At 35.4% G+C, this 22,995-nt stretch overlaps 1 protein-coding gene across 3 annotated transcripts; it reads right to left on the reverse strand.

Annotated features, from left to right (window-relative positions):
- Positions 1-3,929: 3,929 nt before the first annotated feature.
- On the reverse strand, positions 3,930-18,352 carry LOC308692326 (uncharacterized protein). 3 transcript variants are annotated; one of them, XM_081368245.1, is made up of 14 exons: positions 18,133-18,352; positions 17,889-17,993; positions 17,499-17,632; positions 17,270-17,417; positions 17,008-17,030; positions 16,859-16,893; positions 16,559-16,632; positions 16,331-16,359; positions 16,169-16,203; positions 10,080-10,156; positions 6,126-6,210; positions 5,559-6,038; positions 4,930-5,001; positions 3,930-4,730 (listed from the first exon to the last, which is right to left on the reverse strand). In XM_081368245.1, the coding sequence occupies exons 1-14, from the start codon at positions 18,283-18,285 to the stop codon at positions 4,651-4,653; spliced, it is 1,530 nt and encodes a 509-aa protein (XP_081224371.1). In that variant the 5' UTR covers positions 18,286-18,352; the 3' UTR covers positions 3,930-4,650. The 3 variants fall into 3 exon arrangements, with proteins under 3 accessions (XP_081224371.1, XP_081224372.1, XP_081224370.1); XM_081368246.1 differs by having other exon boundaries at positions 16,559-16,602; positions 18,133-18,346; XM_081368244.1 differs by having other exon boundaries at positions 16,169-16,200; positions 18,133-18,323.
- Positions 18,353-22,995: the final 4,643 nt, after the last annotated feature.

A 22,995-nucleotide genomic window follows, 5' to 3' on the forward strand; every position in this document is an offset into this window, starting at 1 on the left:
GTCCAATCAGAGCCTTCGTTACTTTTTTTTTTTTTTACTGTTTTTTTTTTTTTTATTAATGCCATGAACCAGAACAATACAATGAGACATAATCACTGTAAGTAAACAAATACAAATAATAAAGTAAAATAAAATAACAGTGCCAGAGGACAATAATTTTTAAACACAAAAGAAAAAGGGTGCTATTTTAGATAACATCATACCTGCTTACAATGCTATAAGCTCTAATTGCTTTTTTACTTGTGCAGTTACACAAAACAGAACAATAAAGCTTAAAATCGTTTTTAAAGCAAGGAAAGTTAGGTTTGGAGTCAGACCATTTCATTTTATGAATATGAAACTTCCCCATTAATATTAATAGTTGTATGAAATAAACCTTATCTTTCTCAATTCCATTATCATTGAAGTGTATCATTATGTCAAATCCACTCAGCTGTAAATCAATGTTCATTTTTTTCTTAATTAAACGCTCAACATCAAGCCAAAATATTTTTGTATATATGCAATGGTAGAACAAATGAAAAATTGTTTCCTTTTCACCTTTACAAAAATTGCAGGAGTAATCAATATCCAATTTAAAACGTTCTAGCACATGTTTTACTGGATATATTCTATGCATTATTTTAAAAGAAACTTCTTTAATTTTGTTATTAATGTAAAATTTATCTACTGTTCGCCAAGCATTACGCCAATTTACATCTCCAAAAACAGATGACCAGAAAAACCGAGCTGGAGGGTAAACAATATTATTAAGTATATTTCTAATATAGTTATTTGAGATTTTATTTTGTAAAATATTTATATTACCAAGAAATATGTTACCCATGGTATCTGTAAAATTTAGATCTTCCTCCTGTGATGCATTTCTAAGAAGAATCAATACTTTCCTAGGAATTGCATCCATTACAACAGCAAAGTCTTTAGGTCTAACTGGTATTTTAAATTTATTCAAAAATTCTTTATATGTTAATAAATTTCCATCATTATTCAAAAGCTGACTAACTAATATAATATTGTTTTCGAACCAGTAATCAAAAAAGAGAGATTTATTTTTGTAAAGGATGTCCTTGTTGTTCCAAATATAATATCTCCTAGGTGAAAAGTTATGTTTGTATGCAAGTGTCCATGCCATGAGAGCTTGTTTATGAAATTTTGCAAGTTTAAATGGTATTTTTTCAATTGAATAATTACACTTCAATAAAAATGAGAGGTCGCCCAATTGTTTAAATAGATAGTTAGGAAAGGAATTCCAAATACTGTCTTTATTTTTTAAATACTGAATGAGCCAATTTATTTTAAAAACATTGTTCAAAGCATCATAACTCAAAACCTCTAAACCACCATGATCTTTGGGATTGCATAAAATTTCTTTTCTCAAATAATGTGGCTTGTTTTTCCAAATAAAATCAAAAAGCATTTTATCTAATTGTTTGGTAACTTTAGGGGGAATATCCAATGATAATGACACATAGACTGATCTGGAGATTCCTTCAGCTTTTGACAAAAGTACCCGCCCCTGAATTGACAGATCCCTTTAACCACGCATTGAACTTCTTACTAGTTTTGTTGATAATTGGATTGAAGTTTAGATTGTTACGCAGATTTTCATCTTTACATATAACAACTCCCAGATATGTTACTTGATTTGCAATTGGAATATTACAAAAATTAGTTAAACTACATTCTTTAAGAGGAAACAGAACAGATTTATTCATATTCATTCCTAGCCCTGATACATCTGAAAATTCTTTTATGCTTTTCACTGCTTTAATTATTTCATTCCTATCTTTCAAAAATAAAGCAGTGTCATCTGCAAACTGACACAACTTAAATGTTTTCCCTAATGCTGTAATTCCTTGGAAATGTCCTTTTTTAATGTGAAGAGCCATTATTTGCGTTGCTAACAAAAACAAAAATGGGGAGATCGGACACCTTTGTCTGATCCCTCTACCTATTTCAAATCTGCCAGAAGTCCCCCTTGCTAATTTTACAGAACTGGTACATCCTCTGTACAAGGTTTTGATAGCTTTTTGAAAATAACTGCCAAACCCAAAAAATTCAATTGTTTTAAATAAAAAGTTGTGTTCTATGGTGTCAAATGCCTTGTGAAAATCAATAAATAAAATAAAACTGTCATCTAAAACATAATCATTGTAGTCTACCATATCAAGTATCAATCTAATATTATTACTAATGTGTCTTCCTTGAATAAATCCAGTCTGTTCCTCATCTATAATATATTCTAATCCTTTTTTTAGTCTTTTAGCAAAGATCAAAGCAAATAACAAAGATTATTTTTGTTTGGCTTTGGAATTAATGTAATAACACCTTGTTTTAAAGAGGAGGGCAATTCCCCTTTTTCAATAGATTCTAAAAATACGCCTAGCAAAAATGGAGCCAACTTATCTCGAAACACTTTATAAAACTCACTGATAAGTCCATCATTACCTGGAGACCGATTATCTTTAAGGTTGCCAACTTTTGCATTGCTTGTTTCGGTCAGAGCCTTTAAATATGACGGCTCTGGTTTCGATGTGCTATAATCCAATCAGAAGTTCTCTTTTCAATTTTGTGTGTGTGTGTGTGTGTGTGTGTGTGTGTACACGCACAAATGAGAGCGTATCTACAACCCAGACGCTTTACATAAGCACTGAAGACACTTACTGATATCTATTTTCTGTAGTGGGCGATATTGATAAACTGAGGTTATACTTTTATTTAATGACAATGCAAATTAATTAGCAGCTGAACAGCTTTTGTTCTTTTTTTGTATGTTTATTTAATTTGATTTATGTAGACATTATTGTTGACTTTATCAATTAGACGCAGGTAAAGTCTCACTTCCAAAGTCAAAACACTCAAGACAAAATAAAAACAGCGTATCTGTGTACAACAGACAAATACTGCACACTCCTCTTTAAAAGTGTCAAAAGCCATGTTTTAAAATACAGTGCAGGAACTGAAGAACGTTTCTTACTGTCAGAGGTGGACAGTAGCCTAACAAGGTACATGTACTTGAGTAGGCTACTGTACTTGAGTACACTTTTTGAGTATCTGTACTGTACTTGAGTAGGCCTATTCTTTTTTCTGGAAACTTTTTACTTTAACTTCACTACATTTGAAAGACAAATATCGTACTTTTTACTCCACTACATTTCATTCAAGGTCCTTGACTAGAAAGTAGTAACTTTAGTCAGGGGATGATCTTGGCTGCAGGGGTTGCATTTTGGTCGGAAATGAAAGTCGGGTTGATGTCAGAACCCGACTGATGTTGGTTTCTGACGTCAACCTGAATTTAATTTTCAACGTTGGGTTTGGTCTTCTAAATTGTGTCAATGTTTTGGAGCACACTAGCTTATAGATAATAGTATGGCTAACATATTCATACTAAAAGCCAAAAAACTTTAAATACGGCACTATTTGCGGGAACAGCCATTTGGGTGTCCGAAACCATTGTGGACATTATTGAGTGCACTTATTCAATCTCACATTCAGTCCCACTACTGGAACTGTGTTCTCATATAATAGGGTAGGTAGGCAGGCATAGATTCAGAGGCATAAGGTAGGCTACTGTAAGTATTATATACAACAATAATAAAACAATGCATAAACATCTATTTTTACTTTTGATAAGTTCTTTTATAAATGAGTACTTCTGTACTTTTACTTGAGTAAAAATCGGTCTTTACAACTTTTACTTGTAACAGTAATATTTGACCAGTAATATTTGACCAGTAGTATCTGTACTTTCACTCAAGTAAGGAAGTTGTGTTCTTAGTCCACCTCTGCTTACTGTATGCACTTGCTTTGTTTATTTACAGACCTGCAAACTCACAAGAGGTGAAAAAGGTTCACATTTTTGTGATTTTAACATGTAAACAAAGCATTATTGTGCACTGACAACAAAATAATGGGAAAAGACATTGTTTGCTTTAAGTAAAAAAAAGTATCATTTATTGACAGACAGGGAATTGACACAAATTTCACCATTGGATTTGCTTTCGTTTCACAAGCTTGCGATTCAATTTCGATTCGCTTAACTTCAATTCAATATTGATTAATTTGGGGGTCTGTCAGGTACAGTACATGGCAAATTGACTCAAAGAAAAAATATCTCTCCATTAATTCTGAAAACTATACAGGGAACCCCAGTTGGTACATCATATAATATTTTAATGACAGGATTTTTTTTTTTTTTTTTTTTTTTATATAAACATTTAAATGGTGGCTACTCTTTTTGAAACCTTTATTTTGATGAGTGTACAGTCTCACTCCAGTCTATGGGAAATGAGCTCATTTTCAATTCTTGTGAGGTTTATTGTTCTTGCAAAAAAACAACAACATATATTCACATAAATTCTGATTCAAAACTCTGAATTTCACCAAAAAGCGATAACATCAAAATGATATATCAGGTATATTTCACGAGATTTCTGCCATTGATGTAAACATTTAAAAACAAACTAAACCAAAGAATAGATTTTTGTAAACACACCGTATGAACAGTGGCATCACTTGAGTATAAAAAAAGGTATAAAAGACTGACTGCTTGAAGCAGCTTTGTTGTATTATATCATATTATCATTTAAAAGTAGGCCAAAAAAAACTGAATAAGACATTAATACTACTATAGAGTAGATGATTATATTATTATATTAAACCCAGTACAGCTCTGGCATCCCTCAGTGCTGCTTTTTTCCTCTGCAAATCCCGTTCCTCCTCCTCCAAGTCTGGAAACACAAAAGACAATGCCATCTCATGAAGCAATGCTATTTGAGTCCCCACAATAATTTTCATTACATGTATTCATTAATTTGATTCATTACAAGGGACTCAATGTTGAGATTATAAATACATTCAAACTTGCTATTACACACTTTCAATAATATAAAACTTTAGATTTAAGTGGTTATGAATGAAATGCCGTACCTTGTTCCAGCTGAGTAATAATGCAAGGTAGATGTCCAGATGCCTCCAGTACTTTGAGAGCAACATCATAGCCTGTGAAACATTTAAGAGCCATCAGCCTTTCAGTTGTATAAAGAAAAAAAACAACAACATTTTATCAGTTTTATAAAGGGTTAAAAACATACAGGGGTATTTTAGGTTCAAGCTGAGACATAATGTTGATCCACACACAAAATTTGAATTGTCCCTCCTTTTCTAAAAACAAAACAAAAAACACATCATGGCTAAGATGAGACACCTGGAAGTGAATGTGACTGATTTTTGGAAAATCTCAAAGCAAAAATGTGGAGCTTAAAATAAAAATAAAAAGCACTTAATTCTTCTGTTAAAACTTCATTAATTGAGCTCTAAAGTTGTTTTCATTTCAGCCTGTCGCTCACATGAGATCGCAGCAAAAACTTGTGGCTAAACTATTGAAATGAATGTTTTAATGTCTGTGAATGACCATGTTCACTTGCAGATGTTTACTTTCTTTTAAAAGGAGTTACAAGTGAAACTGAATGCGTGTGATAATATGCCATAAATACTGTCGACTGAGTTTAACTTAACTAATATTCCACAAAACCGGTCTGAATCAAGGCTGTTCTCACCCTGGTGGCTGGCTTCCTGTGATTGTACTCTTTCTCCCAAGCTTCCCAGATGAGACACAAGCTCTGAGAAGATTTCTTCAGTCCACCCGGCCTGATTGCATCTAGTCCAGAATATGGCGGCATTGGACTGGGTGCTTCCTGTGCGGTTTACATCACAAGCATCTGATGTAGTGGCCCGATCTAGTGATGTAGACACCCCAGCCGGAGAAGAAGGTTCTGGTAGCTCCTCAATGTTGAAGTCTGACCTTGAATGCTGAGGTGACCCTGGTTGACCTGAGGGACCTTCACTGTCATGGTGCCGTTCTGGCGTGGAGTCAGCAGTACCTGGTGAGACTGTGTCAGTGGTTGGAGCTCTGGGCGCCGGAGAGGTTCTACTTGTGGATGGGGTTTCCTCATGTTCAGGGGCTGCGACAAACCCAGGTGAGGTGCAAACAGCCTCTGGGGCAGCACTGACAGGTGAACCAAGTTCTAGACTGTACTCTGAAATACAGAGAGAATCTATTGCCACACAGATTCGCGCCTCATTGAAATGACAGCATCAAGACAACAGAAGAGAGATAAACGCACCTGATTCTGCTGAGGGTCCCGAGTCTACAATTATATTAAATGGAACAGTGGTATGATACATTTGTGATGATAACAAAGACTCTTCCTGAGAGAGAGAGAGAGAGAGAGAGAGAGAGAGAGAGAGAGAGAGAGAGAGAGAGAGAGAGAGAGAGAGAGAGAGAGAGAGAGAGTAATGCAGCCCTTACAAATGCTATTGCGGTAGAAGAAAACACAGTGCGGAATATGACGGAGTGCAAACGAATCCTAACTAGCTAGGTGTGTTAACGTGCAATTTACGTTGACACGTCATTTACGCATTAAAACGTAATGACGTGTTAACATGTAAATTGCGTGTTAACACGTTAAAACGTAAAAACATATTAATGTGTTAACACGTTAATTGCGTGTTAACGCGTAACTACGTGTTAACACGACAGTTTCACACGTTTTGGCCCTTTTGGCCGTACACAACATGCATGTTAAAGCACTTAAAGAGGAAACACCGCGGCACAAGAGGAGCCGGTGAGAGGTAAATATGCAGCCTGTAGCACGATGACGTAGCTGGATGATCCAATACTGGATGGAGGTGTGTTTGGGTTATAATTCGCATTTGCATGCGCTGGTCTTAAGTGACATGTGCTCAATATTGTATTGAGATGATGTTCTAACCTGTGTAGTAGTAGTAGCCTTCTGATAAATAGTAATAAGTAATTATTGATGAATAAGTAATTATTTACATAAATGTGATGCTTTCCTAGTTTCTCTATACATACATGCAAAATAGTTAATTTTACAACATTTTAAATCACATGATTTTAAACCTAAATGTGATGGATTTAATGCGTGTATAAAGAACATTTTAAAATAAAGCCATTTTATTTTATTCAGGTCATATTTGCTGTTGAGTGGAAGCAAAAATGAGTCAAATAATTGTCTCCATAATTTTAATCCTAGAGGTAGGCCTACAATACAATATGGTCTGTAAACAACTTAAAATACCAGTACACATTCAAGGGAAAATGCAAAAATAATAACAGCATCAAGAAACTAAATCTTGTATTTTTCATTAGGCTCACACATAGTTGAATAAAAACATAAGGATTTTGCAGTATGCATAATACTAATAGCAAATATAAAGAAATCAATTTCACAATAAGTAGTAAAGAAGCTCATTGCATGATTGCATTTTAGTGTCTTTGTTTCTATAGTGACAGAGTTTTATGTACTTACATCATGCCATGAAGTACATACATAAAAAAAAAGTTCAAGTTTAAGTTCAATATACAAACTGATCACAGCAGTCAGATCACACCGTTGTCACTCAAGTGATCATTTATATTTAACTTAAATTCAGGGGTTTTTTAATTTATTTGTACAGACCAAAACACACCACCGCGCATGCGTGTCCAGTACGTGTCGGATCTGATCCAGCTACGTCATCGTGCTACAGGCTGCAGCAAGGACCTCTTGGAATATTCTCCAGGAGCTAAATAACTAGCAGTAAATCTCTTTATTAGAGAATGCAATACTACTAATATTAGTAATAATATTAACAATAATAATATAATTACAGTAATGTGATGATTTATATTTGCATAGAATAAAGCTTGATCGAGCTTAGGAGTCAGGGCTGTTTTTATTATTGTAACACTATTAGGTATTACGGTCTTATCACTTGCCTGTATTTTGTTTCATATTCATGAAGACTTGTCAGTTACTTTTTCATACTGTAAATTAAAAGGTGAATGAGAATGTCTCTGTCAGCTCAATTGTCATCTCAATTTTTATGACCGCCGCTAGCGTAGCTAGCGAAAGCGGTCATATAGGGATTGTCAAAGTTTTTTTTTTTTTTTTTTTTCGTCACCTTACTGAATTTTTCGTCAACGATACCAGGGACACCGAAGCACCGGGGAACATGAAATTTGGTGGGCATGTAGCCCCACTACACTTCTACGGAAAAATTTCGTTTGGTCCCCGGGGGCCACTCCCCCCCCGCGCTGGGCCCCCCCAAACCCAAAAAAAATGCAGTTTTTCCTAAATAACTACCTGAACCGTGGCACCGAGGATGAACAAATTTTTATGGTATGTTGGTCTACTAGACTTTTACGGAAAAATTTCGTTTGGTCCCCGGGGGCTCCTCCCATAAAAAATTAAAATGCAATATTATTCTGCTTTAATCGCCCCTATCTTCAGTGGAGATGTTCAGAACTGCACCATATTTCATGTGTATGATTAACTTGACATCCTCTGGGGGTATCCTCTGCTAAGTTTTGTAGAATTTCATCCATGGGGGGGTATAAAATAAATTCATTTATGTGCACATTTAGTGACTGTACACTCATCGGCCTGTAGATGGTGCTGTTGAGCGAAGGGTTGCTGGTTAAGGATGATACTGTCACACATACACATGCAGGAATACAAACAAACGCAAGCATGCACACACACTGACATCCACACGCACAGACACACACCCATACACACACATACAAATCCACATGCACAGACACACACACACAAACACACACGCGCACACATGTACGCACACATACATACACGCACAGACGCACAGACACACACACACACACACACACACACACACGCACACACACACACACACACACACATGCACATACTATTACTTTTTTTAGGTATATACATAAACACGCAATACAGCCAAATTACTCCACGTCATTTATTTTTGTGGAAAGCCAGTGCAGGCCTGAGCGGCGGTCATATTTTGTACCGCGATGCGGTACATCTAGTTTATTTTATTTTATACTTATAATAATTGTTTGCAGATAAAGTTTGTCTGTAATGCAGCTGGTTAATTTTTGTTTATTTTTTTTCTATTGAAAGAGAACAGAATATTTAAACAATGCTTAGAGAGCATTTGTGTGTGATTTGAGTTGGACAGAAATCTGAAAACTTAAAGAGAATGACCTGTTTAGTTGGCTCAAAGTTCATTAAAACAACCATTTCAAAAGCTGAAGTGATTTTCTTTTTTTATATTATAGTTAGAATATGTATAACTCAGTGTTTTAACTAATCGAAAAAGCTGAATAATCGTTCCAAACTTACTGATTAGCCCGCGAAATAATCGACGATTGGTTGATTAATCGTTCTATTAATCGTTAGATTAATCGATTATCAAAATAATCGTTTGTTGCAGCCCTACTCCGACATGGACACTGCACTGGAATGGACACCGACATCAGCACCGACACCAGCACGGACACTGGAACAGACACCGCACCAGAACGGACACTGGCATGGACACCGCAACGGAACAGACACCGACATGGACATCAGCACTGGGACGGGCACCGCACCGGAACAGACACCGACATCGGCAATGACATGGACACGGACACCGCACCAGAACGGACATCGGCATGGACACCGGCACAGACACAAGCACTGGCACCGACACGGACACCGGAACGGACACTGAAATTGACACCGACACCGACATGGGCACGGACACAGCACCAGCACCGACCAAAAAATGTGAATTTGACTCGATTACATGAGACTCACCAACAGCGGTTACAGAAACAAAACTAGACAAGATACAATGGAAACATGAGGGCTATATATACACCAAGACTAATGACTAACAAGAAACACCTGTGAACAATCAAGCAACGATCAACCAATAAGAATATGAAGTGTGTGTGTGGTTCAGGTAAACTCTATGTTATGGAGACAAAATGTCCCCACAAAGATGGCAGTATCTAAAATTGTTGTGCGGGACACGAGGAAAACAGCTAATAAATCAGACTAAGTGAATTAAAAATGCAAGTTTTAAATGACGGGTGGGTTTAGGAGTAAGGTTAAGGGTTATAATATATTGTTTGTACAGTATAAAAAGCATTATATCTATGGAATGTCCCCATAAAACACGAAAATGTGTGTGTGTGTGTGTGTGTGTGTGTGTGAGAGAGAGAGAGAGAGAGAGAGAGAGAGAGAGCTGACCCAGCCATGCAATTCTCCTGGATTGTCTGCTGATCCACAAGCCTTCTGATCAGACGTTAAGCCCCCATTTAATGAACCTAACAAACACATAGAAGCATTTAATACTAGAAAATCAACCGATAAGCCACTGTGATATCAGCATCATAACAATCAGCTCATGAAAATAGTGAGACTATGTTTAATTACAGTAAGAAATCAAAAAATATAGCTGCGAGCAGCGATTGCGGGTCCAAGCCGGTGGCACCGCCACCCTGGTGCTTTTAGTTACACTAAAGCCACCGGGTGGCGGTGTCATCGGCTTGGGCCCTCCATCGCTGCTCGCAGCTATATTTATATATATATATATATATATATATATATATATATAAATGTAACAAAAAATATATATATCTATACATTATATATATGTAACAAAAAATAAATAAATAAATATATATATATCACTGATTCTTGAGAGTCGGGACAAAACATGTCCCACATAGAAAAGTCTAATTTATAGCTAAAAATTAAGAAATTCATCATGATTGACATACTTACAAAGTTAAATCTAAAGGAATTGTATATACCTATCTGATTTTTAGAATAAACTTTTTTATCTTTTTGGGGAAAATTTGTTTAAATGTATGGTCTGTGGTTAGAAGGTCCATGTTATTGCACTTGTCCTCAGCACGAGGTCACAATATTAACCATCCCAAAAAACTTTAAAAAAGCTCTACAATTGTGAAAACATATATATCAAATAAAAAATAAGCGGTATAAATATAAAAAACAATGCATTATGTGAACATCAAACAATATTTTCCATAAAAATCTGCCTATTAAAGTTGTGTCCTCAGTTTCTGTCAACTCCGTCAGATTTTTTCATAAAGCTCTTTAAATCAGGAAATAGCATGGCCAGCTATATCCCTGGGGACCCCTTTTCATCTCCCTGCCTGTGGTGAATGCAGCACTACCACACATGCTCTGGTACATTCAGGGATTAAAGTGAAAAAAATTCTTCTGACTGAAATTTTTTTTTAGGCCAAGTCATATTCCTTTAACTTTTTAAATAGTTGAGACCAATAGCGTTTTAAGGGGAGACGTTTTAAACCGCTTTAATATTGCCAGTAGGCGTATTTTAAAAGCTATATTTTAATCTATGAAAACCAGGCATGGAACATACTAATATAATTAATAATTTGCATATATATATATATATATATATATATATATATATATATATATATATATATATATATATATATATATATATATATATGCAAATTATAACACGTTTACACAAAATTTGTTAACACACAAGTAAGTTACTTTTCCCCTTTACTTAACATAAATTGTAAGAATATGACTAATAGTAAAGACTAGTACTAATAAATACAGTGCTATGCATAAGTTTAGACACCCATGCTAAAGTTGACTAAAAAGAGGAATAAAAAATCATCTTTTGGAAATTGAACTTAAAGGTATAGCGGAGGATCTTTCCGAATTTTAGATAAGTCCCGCCCTCTCCACTTTTTGAAAAGTTTGATTGATTCACCAGAATGATTGACAATTAGGAGGACCAATAGTATAGGGTATCCACCCGGAAGTAAAAAGATCCTCCGCTATACCTTTAATGCCTTAATTAAAAAAATTAGGAAAAATCCAACCTTTAAGGACACCAATTTTCTTTGTGAATGAATAATGTATCGTAAATAAATAAATGTTCTTCCTTAAAATACAGGGTGCATAAGTTTGGACACCCCTATGTTAAATTCCCATAGAGGCAGGCAGATTTTTATTTTTAAGTATTTTTTTTATTTTATTTTTGGGATACTATGAATCCTGATAAAGTTCCCTTGGCCTTTGGAATTAAAGTAGCCCCACATCATCACATAGCATTCACCATACCTAGAGATACTTTCCATAAGATCATCTCTCAATGCAAATCAAACTAGCTATTAGGCTAACTGAAATACAACCATGCCAATCTCTAGGTATGGTGAAGGCTGTGATGTGATGATGTGGGGCTATTTTAATTCCAGAGGCCAAGGGAACTTTATCAGGATGCATAGTATCCTGGATCCATGAAGTAACTGGCCTTTAAAAATAAAAATCTGCCTGCCTCTATGGGAATTTAACATAGGGGTGTCCAGACTTATGCACCCTGTATTTTAAGGAAGAACATTTATTTATTTACGATACATTATTTATTCACAAAGAAAATTGGTGTCCTTAAAGGTTGGATTTTTCCTAATTTTTCAAATTAAGGCATTACGTTCAGTTTCCAAAAGATGATTTTTTAATCCCTGTTTTTAGTCAACTTTAGTATGGGTGTCTAAACTTATGCATAGCACTGTAAACATTAGACCTAGGCTAAAGCTATTAAATAGCAGTCCCAAACTAGTTTTTGTTAATACAATGTTGGTATGAGCCACTACAGTCATTTAAAAATATAAAAAATAACACAAAGAAAAATAGTGGCATTTTGGGGTTATATGGAAACGACAGTTACCATGGTGAATACACAATAACTGTTAATGAAACATGGAAACTGGTGAATAGAATGAGAATCATACCTGCATTACTTTTATTTCGTGTAATTTACAACGTAACGGCGTTGCATGCTCGTAGTTTCTTTTGCACTTGATCAGTGAAGCAATACAGCGCGCGCCGCCACATTTGCGCGTGCAATTGTGTGTGCGCTACGACAACAGGATAACGGCTGACAGGACAAGAAAGTCCGTTTTTCTGAGGTGAAAAACTTTATTTCAGCATACACTTATGTCACTGCCTGCCTGGTAGTTCCTATTGTGCTGGGTTTTCTGAAGTAGTCATGATTCGCCTCTCATAACATAACATGCTCTAAACACGCACGCAGTGTGGAAAAGGAGGAGCGGAGGCGCGGGGAGCAAGGATCACAGCGCAAATTTGAACTATATCGATGTGATATGGTCTAATTCCATATCGCATTTAAAAAATACATCGATATATTTTTATATCGATATCGCCCAGCCCTACCTGCATTATAAGTGTGTCACTGAAATATAGTTCTACCTCAGCGCTCAGCTGTAGCCTGACATGCACTTTCCGTGAGCGGTAATTGAAAACCCGGAGTGGACTATGAGCGGAGTGATTACAGAGTGCTTAGAGTGGAGAGAGGAACGTGCTTTTGCTCCACTCCAGGCTTTGATCACATCCCCCTCAGCAGGGTGAATACACCTCGTCTTTCCTTAATTTAAGACCTATTCAAACTAAAATTAAGATATTTATTACACTATTTGAGAAATGAAAGCCTATTTACGGCCTTAAAATTATGAAAAGTGAATTTAAGACTTTAAGGACAGACTGGAACCCGCAATGACGGAAATCCGTCATGGACTTGCTGCAATTAACGGAAATCCGTCGTAGCGACGGAGAACTTTAATCCCTGTACATTTGACATTTTTTTATATTTTAGACAAACAATGTCAATATTCCTATGGTCACAGCTGCACCATGTCAATACCATCTTTCTGTTAAGATACTTTTTTTTAAACCATAGTGGATTGAATTTAAGCATTTTAGTGAGGTTATTGGGACAGCTAGCAACTGAGGAAAAACTACCTAGCTGCAGTGTACAATACAGATTTTGGCAGGAAAATACATGCCCTTACGTCAACTCCATCAGACGTCAACTCCGTCAGGTTCTATGTCTGACGGAGTTGACCTGTAAGCTGACGGAGTTGACAAATCCACCAATAACCTCTTAATGTGCGAATATAATATTATTTGTGAATATAGTGAAGGGTTAAACTGTTATTTCAGGGTTTTATTTACACATAAATGCTCATACATAGCATGCATTACATTATTTAACCATACGCATCTGACTTGTAGATAATGGGCAGGCAGTGGTCTGCTTATTATTGTGTAACGTGTAACTTTGCCAGCACTTTAATGTATATATTTATATGTAGAGACAGAGATAGAGATATGAGAAGCCAGTGTAGGGCTGGGCGATATGGCCCAAAAAAAATTATCATTATACATTTTTTTTATATCAGTCGATATCGATAATTATCACGATAAATGTCAAATCTTTATTTCAAGTTTAAAGGCAGATTTTTGCTCCTAAGTGAAAGTTGTAGTAAACAGAGCGTTAGTTGTGGTTTTAAACTACTCTTTATTGTCAGAACATATCATGACAAACAGGTGAACATTTCACAAATCTGAGGTAAAACATTCAAACATTTTTTGTCAACACCATCAGTTTTTCCGTCAACACCGTCAGTTTTTCCGTCAACACCGTCAGATCTTCGTCAACAGTGTTGGATGTATGAATGTTTTTGTTAATTTTTTGGGGGAAAAAAATATTCTTCCTTCAGTTTATGTTGTTTTTGTAATAAAGGACCATCTGATCTACATCCTCTTATGTTTTATCTATTTAAGGAATTTGTTTTTACAATATTGAAATTAAAATCAAAGTTTGAAAATGCAAATATTTAGAAATCTGAGTTTTCAGAATAGTGTGAAATCACAACTTAAGTTTATATATTGGATTTTTTTTTACATATAGTAACTAAACACTATTACAATATACTTTAGAACTTTAGATTCTTGTTGGATTTGAAGAATTTAAATTGTATACTTTTTAGTGTGTCTGACGGAGTTGACACAAATGCAGTTCTGAAGGGAAACATGTTTATTTGTTAAAAATGTGTTTTTATTTAGAACCTGTTCCTTTACATGGTTAAATAGCTAAGACCTTTCTCTGCAGAAACATATAACTCTAATTGATATAGTGTGTATTTTTTTAAAAAGTTTTTTAAAACGTGTTTTGTCCCGACTCTCAAGAATCAGTGATATATATATATATATATATATATATAGTGTACGTCCACGGCGAGGAACGGGCAGAGAAGAGCGAACGTTTTTGAGTTCATTCCTACTTCCATAGGAATTCATTGAAAACGCTCGCTCTGCACCATTATCCATGTCAGTGCGGACGAACATATTTTACTTTCGTTTTTAAGTTAGCAATTCAAAAGCCCCCAGCGGTGTCACACCTTGATTAACCGGTGGTAAAATATTACTCACGGTCACATACCTAGAATATTTTTATATAGATACAATAGGCCTACCTGACTTTGAACACAAGAGGGCAGTATAGCACTATGAATGACATAATTTATTTATTTTTTGGACTAAAAAAAAACATTCTGGATGTTTTTAAACTTAAACAATTATAAAAAAAAAAGAAAAAAAAAAGAATAAAATGGGTTCAGTTCTGATATTGGTATAATTTTATATAGAATTTTTAGAAGATAGGAGGTTTTTAGTGTTTCCTTTTTTGACATTACTTTAATCCCTCGCCAAAGCAAAACCATTTGAGATATTTATTATCCGTTCACAATTTAGCATCTTTAATGTATTTTCATCATGTTGAAAAAGTTTGGTGGGAATAAAATAAACCACATAAGAGGAGTGGGTAAAATTTCAGAGGCTGATTTTGCAAAGAAATCCACATTCAAACCAAAATATCTGACTTCCTGTTGCTCGGAGCTAATGACTGTAAATTAGAAAGTTGTCCGGCTCGATGAGACCAATATACGTACTGATTTTTGTAACTGTTGGTAAAACTAACCCCCCCACTTTTGTCAAAAGTATTTTGAAAGTGACACACTTCTTGCTGCCAGTTGGTGGCGCTATAACTTTGACTCACAATAGTTACATCCATCTGATCGGCCTCTTACCACGAACACACTGCTGAAGTTTCATCAAGATCAGTTAATGTATGCAGAAGTTATAACACTTCGTGTTTCTCTTTTCTTGCCATAAATTCGTTTCCTTGCCACGACCAAACCGTTCGAGATATCAAAAATCCGTCCGCAATTTAGCATCCTCAATATCTTGCCTTCATGCACACCGAGTTTGATGGGGATTGAATTAATTCTCTAGGAGGAGTGTTTCAAATTCCACAGCAAGCGTTCTCCAAACAACCCATAATAGCTGACTTCCTGTTGTAGGGCTTGGGCCCTAAAAATAATCCTTACGAAAACAATAGGGCCTTCGCCCTTTCAGGGCTTGGGCCCTAATGATTCTTTACTTTCACACATAGTATTCAATTGTACCTGTAACTGATGGACAGAGTTCTTCACTTGGCCTACTAATAGACAGAGAAACTTGTTAAAGAAACGTATAAACAAGAAATTTGTCAGTACAATAGATGATAGTACCAATCACATATAATTATTTATTTATGTAGATTAATGGGTGAATAGAGGTCAACATACCCTTTACTTTTAGAGTCAGGAGTTGACTGCTATTGAAAGAGAACAGAGAGCAATTACTACAACATTACTTACAACTACTGTAATGTTACAAGACTCTGAACCATTTCAGTGCTGCAAACAAGAGTTGTGAATTTGCAGTCTGAATTAAATGTTTACAAGATGATGTGTATTTAGAGATATTCACATGATGCACACAGACACAGATTAAACAGCCAAATGAAAACTCACATTGTGCTGTTTTGGAGGTGTACACTCTTCTACATCTGACTCTACTGGAGCAAACATGTGATCAACGTCATTCTCTATGATAAATAAACATCATAATAGTCCAATTTTATTAATGTTTTACATTTAAATTACAATATCTGTCATCAACATGCCAAAAACAAGTTATTATTCTCATGTTGATGAATAAACAGATGTGATGAACTGTGAATAAACACTCTACTACTCTGAACTGAATTGGGTTATTGAGTACTAGTAAACTGTAATTACAAATACCAGACTCTAAAAAAACTACTGACTGACTTTTCTTCTTTCGGGACAAACTCGCTTCTGACGACCTGATAGAGCGCAAGCACAAGATCATCAGTAGTATTCACATTGCGATTATTCATTTGACAATGTTCAGTGATTAAACCAGTTCAGATGAGGAGCATAACACAATGCACACTTACCCTGTAGATGAATTAGATCCACTCTGTTATTAAATGAAGAAAAAGAAAAATCACATCTACACTTTCACATTGAAGCCAAAATGAATGTGCCACTCATGTCTTTATTTTAGTATTGTGCAGTGAAGGTTTAAGTTGGACAGTAATGTGGTTAGGCAAAAGTCAATGTGCGAGTTTATAAATAGGAAATATGTGCTGTAAGTGTGTGTGTGTGTGTGTGTGTGTGTGTGTGTGTGTGTGTGTGTGTGTGTGTGTGTGTGCTGACCTTGTTAGGCCTTGGTCCATGACTGTCTGCCGATCTTCGTCTCTTAGAGCCACAGAGACCAGACGTTGAGGCCTCTTGCAAACTTGCTTTACACTTTTTACACTTAATTGTTTCTTTGAGGACTGGATCATGTAATTCACAAAACAGTCTAAAAGGAAAGATTGGTTCATCTAATTTTATTACATTGTCATTATGAAGACATCTAAAACAACATATTCTTTTGTCTTACATATATCTGCCTTCAGTATTGTCTCCAATGGCTCTGGCACGGGCCTCTATGGCGCAGGGATAATGGTACGAGTGCTTACAACGCTTTACATCACATCCTGCTGTAGCTCCCCTTTTCTTGCAGTGGTGGCAAAACTAAAAATAATGACACAGAAATGATGCATCAGCAGAGAAACAACACCAGAATATGGTGGTCACATTTTAAAGCATTTTCTTTTAATTACTTTTGGGATATAACATAAAATGCTCCTAACTACAATCATTTTAAGCTATGTAAAGTGTTGCACAAAGTTTTGAGAAAAATGTCATCCTGTCATTCATAAATTATGAATTTTTCGAGGTAGCGGAAGTGTGTTCGTGCTTGTGCATTTGTTTCTGCAGGTATACGCACCAGTTTATTTCCTCTCCGCTGCTCATTCCTTACATCTTCTACTGCAAATCCAAACAGGTTGTAATAGGTGGGCGAGTGCTGGCAGTAGATCCCTGATGCAAACAACTGAGGACACAATAAACACATGCACGCACCCAGTCTTTTGGAAAACCCCTTAACACAAAATATGTTCGATAAGCCTTACCGAACAGCATTAATAATACATTTCTGTACGGTTTACAATATGAAAACAAAAATTACTTACCAAACAGTTCTGGTGTGCAGAGATGTCCTCTTTGGATGAGAGAGGACCGGTGATTTCATTTTCGTCTGACTTCTTGCACAATACACAAATAATTTTGCACGGTGATTGATCTCGATCCGGTCCCATCTTGAGCTCTGTGGTACGTGTTGACATTCAAAGACGACTCGTGGTTTTATCGGACTGTTTCCTCCAGTAAGCCTTAAGTTTCGGTTTCGGTTTTCTGCGTCGAAGGCAGATGTTACATCGTCGTCAGGGACGTGCACAGACATTTTGAGGGGCAGGGGCTCAAGTGTAATAAAGGGCACTTCTCATAATTACGTATTTTTTTTATTTTTTTAAACAAAAAAGTATATATATTAACGCAACTCTGACTTCCTTTAAAAAAATTTATTTAAAAAGTAAATTTTATCTTCCTCAAACTCACGCAATTGTTTCATTTTCAAAAGATGTCTACAAAATAATCAGTTCACACAGAAACCATGATCTCCTTAGTATTCATTAGGTTTATAGAGCAGCAAAGGAAACCATTCCACAATGTGCATGTTTTGAAAACATTTTCTATGCTACTAGTTTCAAGTATATATTTATTAATTCTTTAAATACTTTTTGTTTCACAAGCAAAATAACTTTTTAGCTTCACACAACCAAGCATCAGAATACTGAATTGCCTTAATGTTTTAATCAAATACATTAATATTATTATTGCTATGCATGTACACACACACACACACACACACACACATACACAATAACTGATGGTGACTGACAAGGACTTAGTTTCACATTTGAGGGAGGACTGTATCATCATCATCAAATAAAACCTTCAAAATCCAGATGGAGATGAGATGGAGTTTGTTTTAAACCTACTACACTCTTAAAAATATTCTGTGGCTTAGTAAATATTACAGAAATATTTAACTTTATTAACTTAATAAAATCTCTGAAAATCTTACTTGATTGTTTGAATTAAACTTACCAAAATAATTGAGTAAAAATTCAATAAAAGCCAATGTCATGTATGTATTTGTGGTTGTATGAATACTATTTTATAAAGGTTTAGAGGAAATAAATAATTTATAAATATTGTTATTTTTAATGTTTAATGTTAACTTATTTCTTCTCAGTTTTATGTATTAATGTACCAGATGCAGTTACTCAGATTTACTAAATTTTTTTAGAGTGTATCCTCCATCTGTTTGCATCTGTAGATTTCTTCTAAATTCACCAATTTAGATTTCTAAATTTCAGGGGGAAAGACTCTTGAAGTAGTCATTAACTGGGGACGTTCTGTATGCAAATTAGGCGTCAACTAGTTAAAATGCGCACATTTGCATCTAATTGACAGGGCAATGCAGGTAAATAGGATAAACAAAATAACTAAAGCATATCACCGTGCATATTTTATTACTAACTTATTTTATTACATGGCTTGGTTGAATTCCAATGTACTGTAGAATGCGGTCTGTTATGTAAGGAATAATTGACGACAGGCCGTTGAATTGTTAGAAAAATAATGCACACCCGAGGTGGTAATGCGGTCACGACGCGAAGCGATCTAGCGTCGCACCTGCCGCGTTTGAAACGTCAACACCACTAGCACACGAACACTAGCTCACGGATCCCGCTAAACATGGCTGTGTCTTTGGTGCACTTCACCTCCTTCTTTCAGGGAGAGAACAAAATCGTTGAGGTTGGCGAAAAACACGGGTAAGTCAACTTTATGGGGTGACGTCACATAGGCGACATGTAGTCTTTCTCGTTATGTCTTTTCCACAACTGCTAGCCGAATAATCATACCATATACTGTCAAACTCGTAACATGAAAAGTTATATAAAAAATTCACAGACAACATATGTTCACATTCATGGCAAAATTCAAACGGGACCAGAAAATAATTATTTTCTCCCATTCACTTGCATTGACGATTTTTCAACCTAGGTCCACTTGGGGTTTTACGGATGGGCGGGACGACACATATTTATACATTTTGAAGCCACTAGATGGCGCTCTTCTCACTTGAAATTTTTTTTTTTTTTTTTAGGCCTGCACTCTATTTTGATGTGAAATGTTGCATTTATTGAAAAATAAAATAAATAAAATAAATATATATATATATATTAGTTCTAATGGAAAAAATAGCTCATAAAAATTATATAATTAATGCAAAGTATCATAAAAAATTCTAAAAATTCTATATAATAATCAGAAAACATATATTTGATTGGTTATCCTGGGAAAAAGTAAAGTAAAATTTAAAGGCTTCGTCCGTTTTCGGGCGGGAGGAAGCTAAGTGTAACCCATTTACGAAGAAGAAGCCCAGAGGGTTAATAGTCTTGTTTGAACTTGTTCGTTTTTGGCTAAGCCACTTGCTGCGAACTTTTCTTTGCGGAAGCTTCACGTTTATTTCAAGTGATTGATATAAAATAGGCCTAGTTCATCTTAAAACAACATTTTATGCCCAATTATTTCCCAGACGTAGTTTTGGTATTGAGGTCAATAACTTGCCTTGCGTTCGCTATAACTTACAACAGTCGGTGATGGTCACAGTCACACAAGACGACTCGGCAGATCTGAAGTTTTCTTGTGCATGTTCTGCTGACAGGGTGACCATCCTCGAAGTTTCCAACAGGACTTTTGTTAAAGCCAAAATATGACCACATCTCAGAATTGGTTCTTTTAAAAGGCTGAAAAATCTCCCGAGCACGTTCACTGCCTTCCGCAATTCCTTCTTGAATAAAAAAATAACATTGCGCCCTGCGCCTGCTTGAGACTGTTGCTGGCTGAACAGGATCTAAAATCGCGATAATCAAACACGGTTTTAATGATAATTAAATTTTAAACGATATTACTAACCGTCAGTACATTTTTATCGTGGTTTATAGTGAAACCGGTAATCGTCCCATCCCTAGTCAATAATAGAAAAAAAAAGAATGAATTCGAATTAATTAAAAGGAATTGAATTAATAAATAAATAATAATATTGACGCACATGCTTTTCTGTCCCTTACCCATACCTGTCAACCCTCCCGTTTTTCCCGGGATTCTCCCGTATTTTACATTGCTTTCCCGCTATCATCCCGTTTAAATAATTTCCCGTATTTCTCCCGTATTTTTAATCTTTCTATAATTTTTTTTTAAAAAATCCCAAAGGGCGAAAACCAGTTAAGCGGAAATCCCGCCCTGCAGCTAATTTCATTGGTTAAGGTTACAATGACGGGTAGGTTTAGGGGTCAGTGTTTGGTGTAGGCAATCAGTACTGTGATTCACATGACCAATAAAATCTTTAGAATCGGCTGCAGGGCGGGATTTCCACTGAAGTAGTTTGGGGGAAAAAATCGCGCAAAGAACAGCAGCATCCGAGGATGGGTGAACATGAGAGAGATGGCATTAACACACGCAATTATGTCAAAATGTCCGTTTTGTCGAGTATCCTCATAAGAACAGTCTGAGCAGTCTATTAGTTAAAAAAAAAAAAAAATCGTAAATGAAAGTAAAGAGTTGTGAGAGAATGAGACGCGTGTGAGATCCGTCAGCGGCTGTTTTTAAAGAGACAGTAGCCAATAAAGCTTTCTGTCAGTAAAGTTAATCAAAGAACAAAGGTTAAGGTAACAGAGAAAAGCACTCACTGCTCTTGACTAAAGATCTTTTTTTACTTTAATAAGGATTAATCTATGTACAATTTAAATTGTATGCAGTGCAAACTGTTTGATAACTTCAATTTCTGTATATTTTTCCTACCTGTTAGACAAATATTTAAAATATACTGTTTTATGTTTTTCTACATTAATTTGGAGATTAATTGTGAAATTATTACATTATAAAATGTAAGTTTTTTAATGGCAATTAATCGTGATTAATTAATGTAATTAATTGTTGCAATTGATAAAAATAAAGAAAGAAACATGAATAAGTCCTATGTTTATTTTAAGATAAAATAGTTTATTTTGAGATATCTCAGATTTGAGTGTAGGTTTTGCACGTTCAACATGGGTTATAGGTCGAAAGTTGAATGAACGAGAACTTATGTCCTTTCGATTTCTTACAGGTTGAGTTGTTGATTTTTGGAAAGAAGTGAGAACTTCTAATAATTGCAGTACTCAGTAATGTACTCTAGATGGAGTTTCTGGAGCAGATAATATTGCAGAGTTGTTGAGACAGCATTATTGTAATCTTTTACAATAATTGTGTGCAAAATTAATTATAATGTTGACTACACTAATAATTATGACACATGAGGTGTACCAAGCTATAAGCAAATTGGCTGACAAAAAAAGCAAGTGGTTTAGATCATACTGTATCTCTGCTGAACATCATCTTAAAATACGGAAGTAAGAGGTTAGCTCCCCTTTTAGCTCTTTGTTTTTCTGGTTTTATGATTCATGGTGTTTTACCAGATTCAGTGTTGTCTGTTTTGTTAGTACCAGGAATTAAGGACAAAGCTGGTATGTGGGTAGCTTAGATAATTACAGGCCCATATAGTGGTAGCCAGTATTTTGTCCAAAGTTCTAGAGAAGATTGTGCTGGATATGATAACTCTTCAGATAACCAGTTTGGTTTTAAAGCTAAACACAGTACCGATCTCTGCATTTATGCCTTAAAGGAAATTGTAAATATAGGTATAGAGATAAAAAAAAAAAAAACCTCATCAGTTCTTATGTGTTTTATTGATGCATCTAAAGCTTTTGATCGAGTTAACCATGATCATTTTTTTTTTTAAATGAGACAAAGAGGGGTGCCAGAATATATAATGAGAATTCTGGCTTGTATGCCCACCAGATGATACAAGTAAAATGGGGCAATAAATTCTCTGCACCTTTTAGGGTTAGTGCACCTTTGTGCGCCAATGAGGAATTTTGTCCGCC

The sequence above is a fragment of the Scardinius erythrophthalmus genome, assembly GCF_964197995.2.
Source record: "Scardinius erythrophthalmus genome assembly, chromosome: 6".
Taxonomy (NCBI): domain Eukaryota; kingdom Metazoa; phylum Chordata; class Actinopteri; order Cypriniformes; family Leuciscidae; genus Scardinius; species Scardinius erythrophthalmus.